This window comes from Hippopotamus amphibius, chromosome 17, assembly GCF_030028045.1.
Source record: "Hippopotamus amphibius kiboko isolate mHipAmp2 chromosome 17, mHipAmp2.hap2, whole genome shotgun sequence".
Classification (NCBI taxonomy): Eukaryota; Metazoa; Chordata; class Mammalia; order Artiodactyla; family Hippopotamidae; genus Hippopotamus; species Hippopotamus amphibius.
In genome coordinates this window covers 50814471-50829888 of record NC_080202.1, presented here as the reverse complement: position 1 = coordinate 50829888, position 15418 = coordinate 50814471, and the positions used below count along the sequence as shown (strand labels likewise).

At 40.6% G+C, this 15418-nt stretch overlaps 1 protein-coding gene across 1 annotated transcript in view; it reads left to right on the top strand.

Moving 5' to 3' along the window:
* Nucleotides 1–15418, top strand: part of LOC130840910 (leucine-rich repeat-containing protein 37B-like) — a 51293-nt gene that overhangs the window by 8627 nt on the left and 27248 nt on the right. Inside the window, exons 5-7 of the mRNA XM_057716932.1 lie at nt 6493–6564; nt 10306–10377; nt 10992–11072. Of these exons, the coding sequence (XP_057572915.1) occupies nt 6493–6564; nt 10306–10377; nt 10992–11072 (225 nt within the window). The remainder of the gene's footprint in view (nt 1–6492; nt 6565–10305; nt 10378–10991; nt 11073–15418) is intronic.

The following is a 15418-nucleotide window of genomic DNA, read 5'->3' as shown; positions in this document are numbered from 1 at the left end:
ATTCCAGAATGGCCTACTGTTTGTATTATATACATACTTAAGTCAAACCAACCAGCAGACCAACCCTGAGGCCTCTCAGTTTCCTAGAAGTTACTGAAGTGGAGGGAAGGATAACTGTCAATAATATAGAATCAAGAATGAATGTGAAATTCAGAAGATTGCCTTAGACCAGAACCCTGGTTAGAAGTTAAACATGGATGTTTCTTAACTGTTACTTCATGCCTGGTTTTGATATTTTCATGGTTGAGAAAGTTTTAGATCTGGCTTTAACTCTGATTCCCCATAGTTTTAAAATTTTTGCTTCAGTCAGAATGAATATTTGGAGTTCTACAGATCAATGTATTTGATTTCAGTTATTCAGTTATTGCGTATTTGAAGCTCCTTTTTTGGAAATTTTTTGTGACTGACTCATTCTCAGTTTCAACTTTACTTCTAGGTTGAATTTGTTATTGTTATTTAAAACTGTTTTACTGTCCTGTCATGCAGACAACTTCACTGAAAGAAACCGCATTAATTGAAAACACGTAGTCTTTGTTTACTCCCTGTCCCACATGATATTCAGACTCTAACCAGTGTGATGTGGGCCTCAGCCAGTCAGAGAGCACAGTGCCATGAAGAGTTGAGGATCAGCCCCATCTCTTCGCCGTCCTTATTGACTCCTTGTCAGCGTTCAAAGTTATAATTAGCATATATGAGTTTCACTTTTCTCTTGAGTTTTTTCATATATCGTCATTTCCTGTGACCTCTGTGTGTCATTCATGGTATACACATACAATTTTGTTACATGACATGGGGAGGGAGAGTTTTTTCCAACTTTTGAAATTATGAAAAGGGTTAGTGTAAACATCGTTGGACACATTGATTGGTTTTGTCTTTTTGGATCATTTCCATGGAGATATGAAGCCACCACTTAACAGAGGTGAGAAGACAATCCATCTTAGCACCAGCTGTTGACCATCCCCCCTAACATGGATTCTGACCATCACTGCTGCTCCTTCTAACGTGGTGAATTTCAAATGGAGGTCAGGGTCTTTGAAGCATTGTCAGGGCTCCAAGTGTTCTTTGTGGGAAGTAAAGTCTTCTGTGTTTTTGTTTTAGTGATCTTTTAAACATGTGTGTGATTGTATTCTCTATAATAGGAACCACTTTAATAACTGAGAGTTGCAGAGTTTTCAGGTAGTAATATTTTAATTCTCATAAGCTATTAGTAAAGAGTTAATTTATGAGATGGAATTAAGTTATGAGATGGAATTAACATAAATATGTGAGCAAGAGACCCTGAGTGAAGAGCAGAATGTTTTAAATGCAGGACTCAGTGGAAATAGTTTCACAAGGCAACACAGCATGTGCTCAGATCCCCAAGGCTCCTGAAGGATGCACCACCGTTAATAGTACCTGCAAGGAAGGGGATTCTTTGACATCTTACAGAGTTTCTCCTGTGCTGGCTCTCTACTGAACCATCACGCCACTCTTGGGGTACTGGTTATGTGCCTTCCTGCTCATTAGGTATAAGAAACAGGTGCAAAATAGCACCCCATCCTCCCCCCAGCATGCTCCTAGTCTTTATTGTGAGAGCAGGCCTTACAGTCCTCGGGCAGACCCAGGTGTCAGGCTTGACTGTGAGTCATCCCGGAGCCCTTCATTCTGCACTCTGGACAGGTCATTGGCTGGATCTCTGAGTTTTCTAATTTACTCTTTAACTGTCATTTCTGCTGCTCATATACTGAGTTTTTATGACTGCTAACACTTTTGATTCGTATATTCTTGAGTTGATTCTTTTTCATGGATATGCTATGTGCTTCCCTCTGTCTGAGGGTAATAATTATGCTATGCTAAGGTCCTCTTGTGCTTTGTTAACTCTGATTCATTGGCTATAAGCTCTTTTTTTTTTTTTAAAGAACTTTTATTGAGGTACAGTTAACAGACAATAAACAGCCTATATTTAGAGTGTACAATTTGGTATCCCAATCTCCCAATTCATCCCCCCTCAACCCTTCCCGCTTTCCCCACTTGGTGTCCATGTGTTTGTTCTCTACATCTGTGTCTCTATTTCTGCCTTGCATTTCCTCTTTCATAGTTGTTAGCATTTGCCTTATGTATTGAAGTGCTCCTATATTAGGAGTATATACATTTATAATTGTTATCTCCTATTCTTGGATGGATCCCTTGATCTTTATGTAATGTCCTTTCTTGTCTCTTGTAACATTTTTTATTTTAAAGTCTATTTTCTCTGATGTGACTCTTGCTACTCCAGCTTTCTTTTGATTTTCATTTGCATGGAATATCGTTTTCCATCCCCTCACTTTCCATCTGTATGTGTCCCTAGGTCTGAAGTGGGTCTCTTGCAGACAGCATATATACGGATCCTGTTTTTGTATCCATTCAGCTAGTCTGTGTCTTTTGGTTGGTGCATTTAGTCCATTTCCATTGAAGGTAATTATCGAGATGTATGTTCCTATTACCATTTTCTTAATTGTTTTGTTTGTGTTTTTGTAGGTCCTTTTCTTCTCTTATGTTTCCCACTTAGAGAAGTTCCTTTAGCATTTGTTGTAGGGCTGCTTTGGTGGTGCTGACTTCTCTTAGCTGTTGCTTGTCTGTAAAGCTTTTGATTTCTCCATCGAATCTGAATGAGATCCTTGCTGGGTAGAGTATTCTTGGTTGCAGGTTCTTCCCTTTTATCACTTGAAATATACTGTGCCACTCCCTTCTGACTTGCAGAGTTTCTGCTGAGAAATCAGCTGTTACCCTTATGGGAGTTCCCTTCTATGTTATTTGTCGTTTTTCCCTTGTTGCTTTTAATAACATTTCTCTGTCTTTAATGTTTGTCAATTTGACTTCTATGTGTCTTGGCGTGTTTCTCCTTGTGTTTATCCTGCCTGGGACTCTGCGCTTCCTGGACTTGGGTAGCTATTTCCTTTCCCATGTTAGGGAAGTTTTCAACTATAATCTCTTCCAGTATTTTCTCGGGTGCTTTCTCTCTCTCTTCTCCTTCTGGGACCCCTACAATGCGAATGTTGGTGTGTTGAACATTGTCCCAGAGGTCTCTTAGGCTGTCTTCAGCTCTTTTCATTCCTTTTTCCTTATTCTTTTCCGCAACAGTGATTTTCACCATTCTGTCTTCCAGGTCACTTATTTGCCCTTTTGCCTTAGTTAATCTGCTGTTGGTTCCTTCTAGCGTATTTTTCATTTCAGTTATTGTGTTGCATATGTCTGTTTGTTTGTTCTTTAATTCTTCTAGGTCTTTGGTAAACTTTTCAATCTTTGCATCCAGTCTTTCTTCAAAGTCCTGAATCATCTTCACCATCATTATTCTGAATCCTTTTCTGTAAGGGTGCCTATCTCCTCTTCATTTAGTTGTTTTCCTGGGTTTTTATCCTATCCCTTCATCTGGTACAAAGTCCTCTGCTTTTTCATTTTCTCTCTCTTTCTGTGGCTGTGGTTTTCAGTTCCACAAGATGAAATACTGCTGATACTGCTTGATACTGCTGTCTGCCCTCTTGTGAAGGAAGCTATCTAGGAGGCTCGTGGGTGCTTCCTGATGGGAGGGACTGATGGTGGATAGGGCTAGGTGGGCAGAGCTCAGTAAGACTTCAATCTGATTTGGTGGGCAGAGCTCAGTAAAACTTTAATCTGCTTGTCTGCTAGTGGGTGGGGCTGTGTTCACACCTTGTTGGTTCCTTGGCCGGAGGCTACTTAGCACTGGAGCTTGCAGGCTCTTTGGTGTTGCTAATGTTGGACTCTGTGAGGGTTCATGCCAATGAGCACTTCCCAGAATCCCTGCTGCCAGTGCCCCTGTCTCCTCAGTGAGCCACTGCTGCCCCCCACCTCTGCAGGCAACCCTCCAACACCAGCAGGTAGGTCTGGTTCAGTGTCCTATGAGGTCACTGGCTCCTTCCCCCTGGGTCCTGGTGAGCACACTTCTTTGTGTGCCCTCCAAGAGTGGAGTCTCTGTTTTCCCCAGTCCTGTGGAGGTCCTGCAACCAAATCCCACTGGCTTTCAAAGTCTGGTTGTCTGGGAATTCCTCCTCCTGTTGCTGGACTCCCATGTGGGGAAGCCTGACATGGGGCTCAGAACCCTCACTTTCGTGGGTGGACTTGTGCAGTATAACTGTCCTCCAGTTTGTGGGACACCCACCCAGCATTTGTGGGATTTGATTTCAAGGCGATTGCGCCCCCTCCTACTGTCTCATTGCAGCTTCTCCTTTGTCTCTGCATGTGGGGTGTCTTTTTTGGTGAGTTCCAGTGTCTTTCTGTCGATGATTTGGTCAGCATTTAGTTGTAATTCTGGTGCTCTTGCAAGAGGGAGTGGCTATAAGCTCTTATGTTTGTTTTTGTTTTCTGTCCTTGATGGAGTTGGCTTTCTCACATTGTTTGGTCATTCCTGAGTGCAGTTCGTCTTTGTAGTTGAGATTCTACTGCTTTTGTTTCCCAGCTTTAGGGGAGAAGTGAAATGAGCTGCTGGGGCTTGTTACTCCCAATGGGTTCCCCTGAGAATAAGGCAGAGATGGAAGGTGCCTTCTGGTGGCTAGTCAGGGAGTGCATACCTTTCTTCCAGGGTCCTGGGACCTTGCCTCCTTCCTGACAGCAATTGCTGCTACCTGGAGGAGGACACTTTTGCTGCCTGGATCAAGGAGGAAAGATGTGGGGTTGATGTGTGCTGTAGGCTGCTCCTACCACACGGTTACAACCGTTCACCCTGTAGGCAGTTCCAGGACATTTCTGGTAGGGGAGCATCTGTGGAGCTGTTTCCACGCATTGAGCTAAGGTGGTAATTTTTAAGTTATATCTTTTCTAGCATTCCTGGAGATTTTGGTGGAAGTTGAATGGGTGGAGACTAGATATATTTCAGTCTGCCAACTTGAAATAGCACAACTTAGGAAAACAATTTTGTATCCCTGTTACATCCTAGAGAAACTCAGGCAAATATGTATCAGGATACAAATACAAGCATGTTCAAAGCAGTATTGTTTTTAATAACTAAAAACTAGAAAAGTCTCAGTGTGCACCAAGAGTTGAATGACTAAATAAAGTGTGGTATAGTGATAGAGTTAGAAGGCATACACTTCATCAGAAACATAATGCAGACCACACAGGTAATCTTAAATTTTGTGGTAGCCACTTTAAAATAAAAGTAGAAAGAAACAGAAAAAATAAATATCTTTTACTTAACCCTTATATCCAAAATATCATTTTAATATATAATCATTGTATACATTATTAGTAAGATATTCTACATTTTTCAACAAAGTGTTTGCGTGTCACAACTAGGAAGCTCACATGCCGCTGCAAAAAGATCTCTCATGCCACAATAAAGACCCAGCACAGCCTAAATAAATAAATAAATATTTTTTAAAAAGGTAGAGAAAAAAAGTTAGAATTAAAAAAATGTTAATGAGAGACTCTACATTTTTTTCCATGCTAATTCTTTGTAATTACAATTTAGTTGCAAAATTTTACCACAAATACTTGATGTGTATTTAGATTTCATAAAATTTATAGTTGAAAAAGTAGTATCACATACACAAATTGTTGCAAACCTACTTAAATATTTTGCCGTAATTACATTGTTGGTTTTTTAAATTTCAATTTTAAAATAATTGAAATGAATTAAATTAAAAATTCAACTCTGTCACATTAGCCACTTTCACGTACCCAGAAGCCTCATATAGCTGGACATGCAACACTACATGCTACAGGCAAAAATAACATTATTTTACAAAATAATGTTGAATGAAAGATGCAATGTAGGAAATAATACATGTAGTAGGATTCCACTTAGATAAAGTTGAAGAAGAAGCAAGAGTAAAGTGTGTTGTCTATGGCTGATACAGAAAAGACAAAACTACACTTAAAAAGCAAGGAAATTCTTATGAAAGTCAGGATAGTGGTTCCCTCTAGGAAGTCAGAGAGGGTTGTGATTGGAAAGGGGTACACGGGGGGCTTCTGGGATGTTGGCAGGATTCTTTCTTGACATGAATGGTGTTACATGGGGATTTGTGTTATAATTATTAACCTGAACAATTACATTATGTATCTTTATAGAAAATTTTTTAATGGGGGAAGAATCAGATGGCTTCATTTGCAGCATTGACAGAGTTCTGTATGGGACTTCCCAATAAGGTTTGGGGAAAGATGGGAGGGAAGGACAGCTCTGCAACACTGGGTTAAAACCCAGAGCTGGGTTCTAACAGAGACTTGGTGATCTAGAGAGTAGGCATTAACTATATGACTTGGTGGAAGAATGGATGCGGGGGTTGTGTGTGTGTGAGAGAGAGAGAGAGAGATAGAGAGAGGTGGACACAAAGGAGGATGTGAAAAGAAAGGTTTAAATGAAAACAGAGCAGAAATCACCATCCCTAAATTAAATAAGAAATAGGATGTTTGGGTGGCACCATTACCCAGCTTTCCTCCACATATAGGAGTTAGTCCTATGTTGTAAATAGTTGTACTTCTTTTGCATTTTGATCCAGAAATAACCTTTTCATTTTTCAGGATTCTCAGTGACAATCATTTGACTGAATTACATAAGGACTCCTTTAAAGGCTTGCTATCCCTCCGGTATTTGTAAGTTAATTAATCATATTTGTTTTCAGTTCTTATCTATGAAGTGGATTATCTATAAAGTACTTAAGGGATTCAAGTTAGATAATCTCTTCAATTTTCTTCCAGCAATAAAATCCTGCAATTCTGTAAGTCTGTGTAGGACCCCAGCCCATCTCTAGCATTAAATACCTCCTATTCTTTTTCAATTTTTTAATCATGTAGACAAGATATACATTTTAAAAAAAAAACCCTTTATTTGTAGAGGAAAAGTGGTGATGAGGTTTGAGCAATAATAGACTCCCCTATGAACCTTACTGTATGTGTTCATATACTCTCTGTTTATATTTTGTGTATGACCTACAATGAAATCTGGCCCACAGTCTGTTTCTATACAGCGTATAAGTTAAAAATGGTTTTTAAAGGGCTGTCAAAGAAAAAAAAAAGAAAGAAAAGTATGTGACAGAGACTGTATGTGGCCAGCAAAACCTAAAATATTTACTATCTGCCCTTTACAGAATAGGTTTGAAAAAGTTCCTGAGTAAAATGAAAGGAATTAAAATTAACCTCAGGACTTCCCTAGTGACACAATGGTTAAGAATCCACCTGCCATGCATGGGTCATGGGTTCGTTCCCTGGTCCAGGAAGATCTCACATACCACGGATCTACTCAGCCCATTGCCACAACTACTGAGCCTGTGTGCCACAAGTACTGAAGCCTGCGTGCCTGGAGCCTGTACTCCAAAACAAGAGAAGCCACCTGAATGAGAAGCCTGCGCACCACAATGAACAGTAGCCCCCGCTCGCCACAACTAGAGAAAGTCCACATGTAGCAACAAAGCCCCAGTGCAGCCAATTAAAAAAAAAAAAAGTTAACCTCAAATTGTCACCTACAGGACAAGAAAATATAGAACACTAACATTCATATGAATGCCATTAACTCATAATTTTCATAATTTAATCTAAATTAAATTAATATTTCAATGTGAAATAAGCAGGTGAATTATATAAACAGTATTGTCCAGAATACATTGTTACTAAAATAGACTATTGTTAAGAATTGTGATGTAGGAATCATTATACCAATATTAAAAATGTTTAAGATGATGGTTAAGTGGTATATTTAGAAATGTGGACACTAAACAAGCATATCAGAAATGTACCTAACAAAAACCTCTCCAGCCTCTTCTTTTGTTCCTGTTTTTTTGTTTCTTCATTTGTTTTGTTTTTGTTTTTTAGGTTGTGCTCCACAGCTTTCAGGATCTTAGTTCCCCCAAGCAGGAATTTGACCTAGGCCCCCAGAAGTAGAAGTGCTGAGTCCACTGGGCCTCCAGGGAATTCGCTCTCCAGCTTCTTTCTCAAGGAAGAAATGCTTGCATAGTAGTTCTGTTTTTTTAGGGATAAGTAGATACTGTGTCCATTGCTATAAAAGCTCAGTTTTTGTCCTTTGTTCATGGCATCCAAAGCTGTGTATGTCATTAATCCTTTTCAAGCCAAGTAATGATCCTCTAGGGAAACAGATTCTTCTTGCAAATTTATAAGGCTTAGGGAAGTGAGTATAAAGAGCCTCACATGCCACCTTTTAAAAATAGTTATTTTAATTATCAAACTTTCAAAGCGTTAAGGGGTAACCACTTTTGTTTAGATTGATTGATTGATTGATTGACTTACTGGCAGCATTGGGTCTTCGTTGCTGCTCTAGGGCTTTCTCTAGTTGTGGTGAGTGGGGGCTTTTCATTGCAGTGGCTTCTCTTGTTGCAGAACACTTGCTATAGGCATGTGGGCTTCAGTAGTTGCGGCATGTGGGCTCCGTAGTTGTGTCTTGCGGGCTCTACAGCACATGTGCTGTAACTACTGAGCCCACATGCTGCGACTACTGAAGCCACTGCCCCTAGAGTACAGGCTTAGTAGTTGTGTCACACAGGCTTAGTTGCTCCATGGCATGTGGGGTCTTCCCAGACCAGGGATCAAACCTGTGTGCCCTGCATTGGCAGGCAGGTTCTTAAGCACTATGCCACCCAGGACGTCCCACAACCACTTTTGTATTAGCCTCCTTCTCTGCTGTCTGGGCTGCAAACCTTACAAACACAGTTTGGAGAAAAACAAGATAACTGCTCAGTGGATTAGGCCCGTCATTCCTTCTACTATGAAATACTTTTTAAGCTGATTACTTCATGTTAGCATGGGTATTCTCATTCTTTAAAAAGCAAAGCCAATCAATAAAAAAGCTTAAAAAGAATATGCTAATATGTACTATGCCTAGTGTTGTGAACACAAAGATGGGTAAGACAGGATTCCTTTTAGCAACTCATGATCCCACACGGAAAAGAAACACATAAGCTCAAACCATAATGACAAAGTGCTGTAGAGACACAGAAGAGGGAACCATGAAGTAATAAAACTGCGTTTCTTTTCAAACATTTTCCTCCTTCTGTTCCCTCCTCAGATATTTGTTGATTTTATAAATATTTGAGTTTGCTTTATGTCCATGCATTGGCTTTAACCATGATAGACAATGTGCATGAGCAAGACCTAGTCCATACTTCCAAGGAGCTTATGCTCAGAGGAAATGGGATAAATGGGATACAAAAGGAGCTACATTTTAGAAAAGAAATGGATATGGGCAATGAGAGCTGTAAGTTGGTGTTGTGGCACAGAAGAGGGAAAGAAAGACTTCAAATTGGATCGGGGAAGATGTTACCAGCACAACGCTGTTTAGATGGGACCTGGAAGGGCCGTTGGGTATCATCAGACAGACATCTGGGGAAGAATAAGCTTGCAAAAGGAAGGTGGGAGAAAGGCAAAACACAGGAAGAACACTTTGAGAACCTGTAGAGTACAAGCAGGGAGAGCAGGAGATTAGAGCCAGATTATCTAGGCCTTTGGAGGCCAAGCCGAGGCTAAGATGCCAAGCCACCATGTTACCAGAGCAGTGCTCTGAAACAGTCACTTGGAGGACTTGTTAAAACACAAGCTCCACCCCCATAGTTACTGATTCAATCGGTCCAGAGTAGGGCTGAGTATTTATGTCCTCGGTAAGTTCACAAGTGATGCTGGTGTTTGGAACCACCTTTGGAGAGTTAATTGGTACATTGCGTGGAGGGTGGCTTAGAAAGGGAGAGAGTAGAGGTGGAAACAGCAGTCAGAAGACAGTTCTACCCATCCAGGTGAAATGAGAGACTAAGCTGGAATCAATGGAAGTAAGATAGCTATAGTCAAGAGTGGATATTTTCAAATAAAAGTCAATATGATAGAAGGTATGATACTGAATTAAAGTTGCATATTGATAAGAGGAGTAACTTCCTTTCAAGTTGAATGAAAGGATATCTTTCATTTCTTCTGGTACTGAATTGGCCTAGAAAAATAGAACTAAATGGGAAGTGTGGAAATATAAGAATATTCACATTACGATTAGAAATTATAATGATACTTGGAGATAAAAACTTTGAGCTCATAATCTGGACTATGATGAGACCACAAAAGGTGGAATCTAATCAATTCTTCTGCTCTCAGGAAAGATTACCTCCAAAGTCTATCTAGACCTAAACGTGTATATTTAATTTATGGAGGTCATGAGGGTGAGACTCTTAAGAGAGGTGAAGGCAGGGTTAGGGGCTCTGGAAGGTTCAAATAACATTCCTCAAGATTTGGAGTTTAGACCAGAGCTACTTATTTATTATTATCATTCTAACCTCTACTAGTGATTGCTACTAATTAGATACCTAGTAGCTAATTGAGGCAATATTTTCCTTTTCCTTTTCCTAGAGATTTATCCTGCAATAAAATACAGTATATTGAAAGAGGTACATTTGAAGCATTACCTTTTTTGCAGTTTATGTAAGTAACAAATATAACTTCATTATATTTGGAATTTTTATACAAGTTTTTATAAAATTAATTTGTTACTCATTTTGAAATACGATTACAATTACTACTAAAATTATGTAGCAAATCCTTTTTGTCCCAAGCAAAGATTAGTGTGAGAAGTATTACACAGATCAGAGAGAATCGTTACAGAGCAGTGGTTCTCAAGCAGGGTGATTTTGCAGGCAGGTGACATTTGGCAATGTCTGGAGGTGGTTTTGCCTGTCAGGCCTCTATATGCTGCTGCCACCTAGTGGACAGAGGCCAGAGATGCTGCGAAACATCCAACAGTGTACAGGAAAGCCCCCCACAACAAAGAATTATCCAGCCCAAGACGTCAATAGTGCTGCTTTTCTAGAGAAATAAAGATCACGTCATGCAGTATTTACTGTTTTGTATCTAATGCACCGCATATATAATCCTGAAAGTATAAATCATGATATCTTCCACAGTGAGATTTCTTTAAGTGTATGGAGGGAGTAGTGATGTTATGTTTCTTCACATAGAAATTAGAATTATTACCAAAGGATAAATGTTCTGAAAGAATGTATATTTTTCTTCTTCTGCTGCTTGTCTTTTCTTTGTAGAAATCTAGGTTGCAATTTACTCACAGAACTGAGCTTTGGAACGTTTCAGGCCTGGCATGGAATGCAGTTTTTACATAAGGTGTAAGTAAAGTAGAAGATGAATACATGTAAAAAATTCTGTGTGAGAACATCATACACTTATTGGTTAGCTGGGTGTAAGCCCAGTAGGAATTCTGGAAAGTATGTCTTCAGATCCATTTGTTTTTTTTCGAATGAGGAAACAAAGGTACAAAGAGGGCAAGAGACTTGTCTAACTCATGTATATGAAATGTTTTGCTTTCCGTAGTACTGATCTTTCGCACAGGCAATCAAAAGCACCAAGCGAAAACACTCAAATTAGCACTGTCATGGAATCCCAGTGCTGCTGCTCCAATATGCGAATTGTCCGTGAAATGCCACGTTTGAATTTACACTGATTTCCTGGTCATGTGCAGAGTTCCACACTGCTTCAAGTGTAGGCAACACAGAGCTGCAAAGAACTAACTTTAGCACAGAATTCTTCAGGGAGCAAAAGGTGTGGGTGCTTCCTCAACCATTATTAGCTTCTTTTAAATGGTGAAGCAGAAAGAATTCCTGAACACCCACCACAGGGCTCTCCCCAGCCTCCCAGAACATTATTTTTCAAAAAGCATGTACCTCTGAAGTGAATCATCTGTGGCCAATAGGAAGCTCTGAGGTATGGAATAAGTTGTTGTTTGTGTTCAGCTGTAGTGTGAAAAGTATAAAGAAAATACATTGCTGTAGCCTGATTCTATATACCTGCTTTCCTGACTAGTCTTCAATAAGAAATGTGGGTTTTATACCCCTTCAGCTGAAAAATTCTGTGATTTCTCTGTGACACAAGCAAATCATAGTGGGTATGTTCAATGGCCAGAAGAGGTAGAGCCTCCTCTCCACCTGGCTTTGCAAAAGACTCTTACCTGCCTTGTGGTTCAGAAACCCACTGTCACACAGTTCATTTTAGGTTAATGGAGGTGCCGAGGGTGTCCCTGGAGCTGGAGTAACAGTTCCTGCAGATGCCAATCTGTGGCGGCCTCCTTCTTCCCCTCATTAGTTTGCTGATGCCTACCTTGGGGAGAGAGCACCCAGCGCACCAGAGAGCAGGCTCCTGAGGTCCCTCCACCAGGAGGTTTCCGTAGCGTCAGTACAATGTCTTACACTCACCGCCTTTTCTGAACATTTTATGAGACCAGGCATCTCTTATGAGACTCAGAGTTTCACTATGGTTATGTAGGCAACACAGGAAAATAAACAGTGGGAAATAAATAAGTAATTAAATAAATAAATAAATAAAGGCATCACAGTTGATAAAAATGAATGAATTCATTCAAAAACATTCACCAAGTGCCATGCCCACTGTGTATCAGCACTGTACTAAGTGCTGGGGATACAAACAAGACTAGGACAGGGACTTTGTCCCCAAGAAACTGGAAGGAGGAAGATGGACGTTGATGGGAAAACATATGAGAGCCATTCTAGCATCTGTGCATCAGGGTAACAAGACAGACAACAAAGTAGAAAATGGGTGGTGGGTTAGAAGAGATTCCTAATGGAAGAGGCAGCAACGTCTTCCTTTGGAAGGTCTGTGTTCATCTTAAAAGACAGAAAAAGGTGACGCAGGAATCAGAGCTATCTGGTGTTGGAAAGAAATTAACACTATACTCCTAAAACTCACTCACCGTTACTTTCAAAAGATTGTCACAATATAGTAAGTGTGTATTGGGGGTAGACCTCTTTCTTTGTTTTGGGTCAGGTCTTTCTAATAGACAAACTAATTTGCTCCAGGAAACATTTGCCATGCTGAGATATGAACGTTATCGCATCTCTTCCAAAGGCAAGCTGCCAAGGGAAGATGCCACCCTTAAGTTGTCATTTTATTACCTATAAGGACACATTACTGGGATGTTTATAAGTTGAAGCAGAGTTTTCCCCTGCTTAAATAAGTTTGGAAAAGGGCCCCAGCTGAGATGGATTTATCATGAATTGAATGAAGCTTCCACTTCAGGTTTCCTCACTGTCCTGGGAGGGGGTCCTAGCGATTTTCATATTCATAACTTTGCATGTCTTTCTTTATTAGATAGGATTTCCCAAAGTAGATGAGGTGTAGGCCTCACAAAACCTTGATTCCTCGCCAGGTTTCAGGTGATTATAACTCAGTAGGTTTCTTGAATGAAGCCTCTAGGTTATTGACAAACATCGGGGGAACTAGCTAGCAGTGCGGCAGTCCTGTTTGAATCTGAAATCTACCTCACAGATGAGCCAAGAGCTTATTAATTAATAAAGTACCACTCTTTGAATGGTGGTAATAATCACATCTCTTTCAGATGAAATCAGGAATGAAATGTATTTTGGAGAACCAGCAGTGGTTGGTAATCCTAAATGTTAAGTATTACTTTCTTTTCTGAGATTAAAGTGCTTCTCCTTCATTCACCTACACAGGTCCAGACGGATGGCTTATTTTTAAACATTTTTTTAGTCACGTCATTGGTTCTAACAACACAAACTCCATGAGTTTTAGAAACTGAAGGACTCTACAGTGTCTGAAGGCAATATAACTCATCCAGACAGAGTACACTCACATGCTGGATTGTCTGTGGTACATCGATATTGTACCAAGCACATGAGCACTGAGCGAGATTAAGAGGAAACTCCAAGCCTTATCCCTATTATTTACCCCTCGGTTGAGAATATTAATGAAATAGGTGTGGTCACACTGTGAAGGCAAATTGAGCTGGGGTCCCAGAGCCGCCCTAATGCTCCCCCAGTCAGCCAGCATTGGTTTCCTTTAGAAGCTGTGTGCACACAAAAGTTTACACTGTTCAGGGTGTTGTCATCACTGTTTAGTATGTACTGGCATCCTGGCAGCTTCTCAGATTCAGAAAGGCATACACATTAAAAATGAAAATAACTTGGGTCTGGCCTTTGGGGTGATTTAAGGTGGCTGTTTTATTTGTAAGAGTTCCAAATGTTGAGATTGTCACACCTAGCAACTACTATACTTTTCTTCTCCAACTACATCTTGTTCTTCCCACCTATATAACAAGGTATCTTCTTTTTCTCAGAAGCATGGTAATTCTCCCGTGCCCTGTAACGTTTCCTTAATACCTACACTTCTTAGGTGCCTATTTTGTTCCAGGCACTACACTAAGTACTCGTGCTTGTTACACAGGTAAGATAGTGTGCCTAAGGCTTTTAGCATAGTGCTTGGTACGTGGTAAGTGCTGAATACATATGACCTCACAATTCTATTTTCCCAGCAGTGCTTATTAGCCCCATTTTGGGGATGAGGAAACTGAAACTCAGAGACGTTGGATAACTTGCTAGATTCACACTCTTAATAAGTGGCGGAACCACTTCTGAGCTTTGCAAGCAATTGTCTCCGCAGCTCTTCATTTCCTTGTAATAGGAGCTAGATAATGACCACTTGGCTTTCTCTGCATTGTATCTTGAAGTTGGCTTCTAACTTGAATAGGCCCTTTAGAGCAGAGAGCTTTTTCCCTGTGAGAATTTAACGGCTCTGGAGCTCCTGGCCATGCGACCTCTGGGCATCCCCAGAGTTTCTGCCACTGGCCAGTGGAGATATGACATCATTACTTCTGTTTGGTTTTTTTCATAAATTTATTTATTTATTTATGTATTTATTGGCTGTGTTGTGTCTGTTGCTGCGCGAGGGCTTTCTCTAGTTGTGGTGGGCAGGGGCTATTCTTTGTTGTGGTGCATGGGCTCTAGGTGCACGGGCTTCATTAGTTGTGGGACGTGGGCTTAGTAGTTCTGGCCTGCGAGCTCTAGGTGCAGGCTCAGTAGTTCTCGTGGACGGGCTTAGTTGCTCTGCATCATGTGGGATATTCCGGGACCAGAGATCAAACTGGTTTCCCCTGCATTGGCAGGCAGATTCTCAACCCCACCACCACCCGGGGAGTCCCAACATCATTACTTCTGAGCACCTACTCTGTGCCCAGCCTATGCTAGGTGCTTTGCATACACTCTTTTCATTTCATCCTCAAATTGCCTTATGAGGTAAATGGTACTAAGTAAGACTCAGAGATGTTCATTGCTCAAGTCACTGTACCAGACAGTGACAGCCAGAATTCAAACCCAGGTCTGCCTGATTCCACAGCCCTTGCATCTTCCTCTGTTCCTCACTGCCAGGGACTCTACGTCAAGGCTATTCTCAGAACTTGGCTTAAGATACAGATTCACCATTTCAGATTCTTTCGGCTTTTCCTCCTGAGAAAGGGTTTACATGATGCAGTTGGACGTCCTGTATTGCAGAGCCTCTCATGGGGAGTCGTGTTCTCATGAATAACAGAAGAGGGTTACTCTATCCCAAAATACTTCACACATATTGGAACAGGGTCTAGGTCACTTTGCTTATTTCTTTGACTACCTGCCCCCTGCCTTGGGATTCTAGCATAGATATTTTCGAG